The following is a 2158-nucleotide window of genomic DNA, read 5'->3' on the forward strand; positions in this document are numbered from 1 at the left end:
TCAGTGAACGAAGCACTGCACCAGAAACGAGCCGAAAATAATCAACTTACTAAATATCAAAGCAAGTAATACGTTATAAATTAGTGCCAGTTAATTCTTTTTTGATGGAGGACCCATTGAGTTGTTACAGGACTCCAGCTCGATGTGCATGTGTAAGTAACTTAATGGTTTCATAATGTTACATGTCTGTTTTCATTAGTGACAGCTACAGTAGCCATGGTAACGTTAGCTAACTTGCTGCTTTCAATGGGTTTCGTAACACCTTGTTGACAACACTAAGGGAGGGGAGGAGGGATGTGTGGCTGATGAAGCATTTGTTTTGGTCCAAGTGTAAGTAAAATGTCAATATTTAATATGAATGTCATTTTAAAATATCTTTTTTGTGTCCATGTCTCTGTAAAAAAACCCAACTGGAGACAACCTGAGGGACAGTTCACCCATCACTCACCAGGTACATCACATGCACAGAGCCCTGTTTCTCTCCCACCACTGTGTACCGGATGGAGATGTCCTCTTCTTTGTCACAGGGAAGTGGTTCATTCTTCTTCTTCACCTCCAGGGTGCTGACTGTTTTAGTATCAGGAGTAGAAGCCTGGGCCAAGGACACTGTATGATGTCCATCCTCATAGTATGGAGTTCTATAACCGGAGTAGCCCAGTTCTGGTTTATTGCTAACCTAGGTTGTAGAAAGGAAACATTATAAATAAGCTCATGGTGGTTGAGACAGAAGAAAACTTTGGAAAGTATGACCAGTTTTTACAAGCAAGGTAAATGTTGAGATATAGAGTATGACCACTAGCTACTATGGTGGAACCTTGGTCAGTTGTGGCATATTCAGAAAGCATTTCATTTCATCTTTTGTGCTGCGATGTCATCTTCATGAAAGCTCATTCGATTTTGGCTTCCGACTTACGTGGAGCTGGATGTCGCCTCCAAAGGTTTCTGTGTTAAGTGAGAAACTGGCGAAGCCATTGCTGTCAGTGGTGAGATTATGTAGCCGACTTGCTGACCACCTTTCACCCTTAAACACGTAGAGCTTCATGTCAGGAATGGGTGTATTATTGAAGTGAACTGCTTTGACCTGTTGAAAAGCACAAAAAGTTATATCTCTGAAAATGCACATGGCTTCTGTGGACATACTAAAGAAGTGACAACCACATGTTACACTTACTTGTCCCGCCACATTTTCTCCTTTGTTATAAATCTTGGGTGTGTGAATAAAGGACAGCTTCCCAATAACATGAGAAATCTGTATCCTCGTCTCTTGTGGGCGTGAAATACCTACACAAGAAGTCTCCATGTTACAACAATGTGTGCGCCATATTGTTTAGATACATGATGCACTGTGTTTTTCCAACACAAAAACTTCTTCTTTTTAAAAAAAATGATAAATAAAATACAATAAGACTTGCCTGTTCCTTCCTCTTCCATTTTGACTCTGAACCGCAGGTGATCTTGCACCGCTTTCTTGTCCATCTTTGTGAAGGTCGACATCGGGATGGTAAAAGCAGCACAGCCTGTCTTGTCCGTCTAAAAGGTACAATAAAATATGATTAAATAAAAACACAAAAAATACACATAACAGATTAAGTTAGTGATGTAATTCAAATTTTAAAATGGTTACGACACTTTCTTACATTCAGTCACGTTTTTCAAACCTCAGTTAGTTACTTTCTCAGTATTTGCAGTTCAAACTGTCAAGCACTGTTCAGACCTTGTCATCTTCTTGTAAACTGTATTCCTGTTAGAGTGACATGTCACACACTTGCCCCAGCGACCACCTAGCAACTATTTAGTTACGCCATAGCAATCGAGCTGAACACCCTGGTTTCATTTTGCTTTTACTGTGTTTTTGGGATTTTTTAGGATACACACGGTCTGTGTGGGCAGACGGTCTAACTCCATATGACTCAATACAGCGACTGTACCTGCTTCGTCTCCTTGAAGCATGGGACCTCCACCAAAGGGATTCCCTCTGGATGGTCAGGGGTGATAACAGATAAAGACATAGTATAGCGTTGAAGAGGTCGGCACACCTCAACTTCAACACTGCCTGGCACAGGCTGTCCATATGTATACCTGATTAGATGAAAATAAATAAACACACGTGTGTTGTTCAAAAGGAGGAACTCGCCACACTGCATCTGTTTCAGAGTGC

The 2158-nt window shown here is 41.0% G+C and overlaps 1 protein-coding gene across 1 annotated transcript in view; it reads right to left on the minus strand.

Annotated features, from left to right (window-relative positions):
• LOC111671333 (alpha-2-macroglobulin-like) overlaps positions 1 to 2158 on the minus strand; it is a 33063-nt gene that overhangs the window by 19542 nt on the left and 11363 nt on the right. Inside the window, exons 7-11 of the mRNA XM_087179899.1 lie at positions 1929 to 2144; positions 1413 to 1530; positions 1172 to 1281; positions 914 to 1081; positions 449 to 676 (exon numbers count right to left, since the gene is read on the minus strand). Coding sequence (XP_087036025.1) covers positions 449 to 676; positions 914 to 1081; positions 1172 to 1281; positions 1413 to 1530; positions 1929 to 2144 — 840 coding nt within the window. The remainder of the gene's footprint in view (positions 1 to 448; positions 677 to 913; positions 1082 to 1171; positions 1282 to 1412; positions 1531 to 1928; positions 2145 to 2158) is intronic.

The sequence above is a fragment of the Seriola lalandi genome, unplaced genomic scaffold (assembly GCF_002814215.2).
Source record: "Seriola lalandi dorsalis isolate HSWRI2012SDOR001 ecotype SW California unplaced genomic scaffold, Sedor1 jcf7180002054875, whole genome shotgun sequence".
NCBI classification, from domain to species: Eukaryota; Metazoa; Chordata; class Actinopteri; order Carangiformes; family Carangidae; genus Seriola; species Seriola lalandi.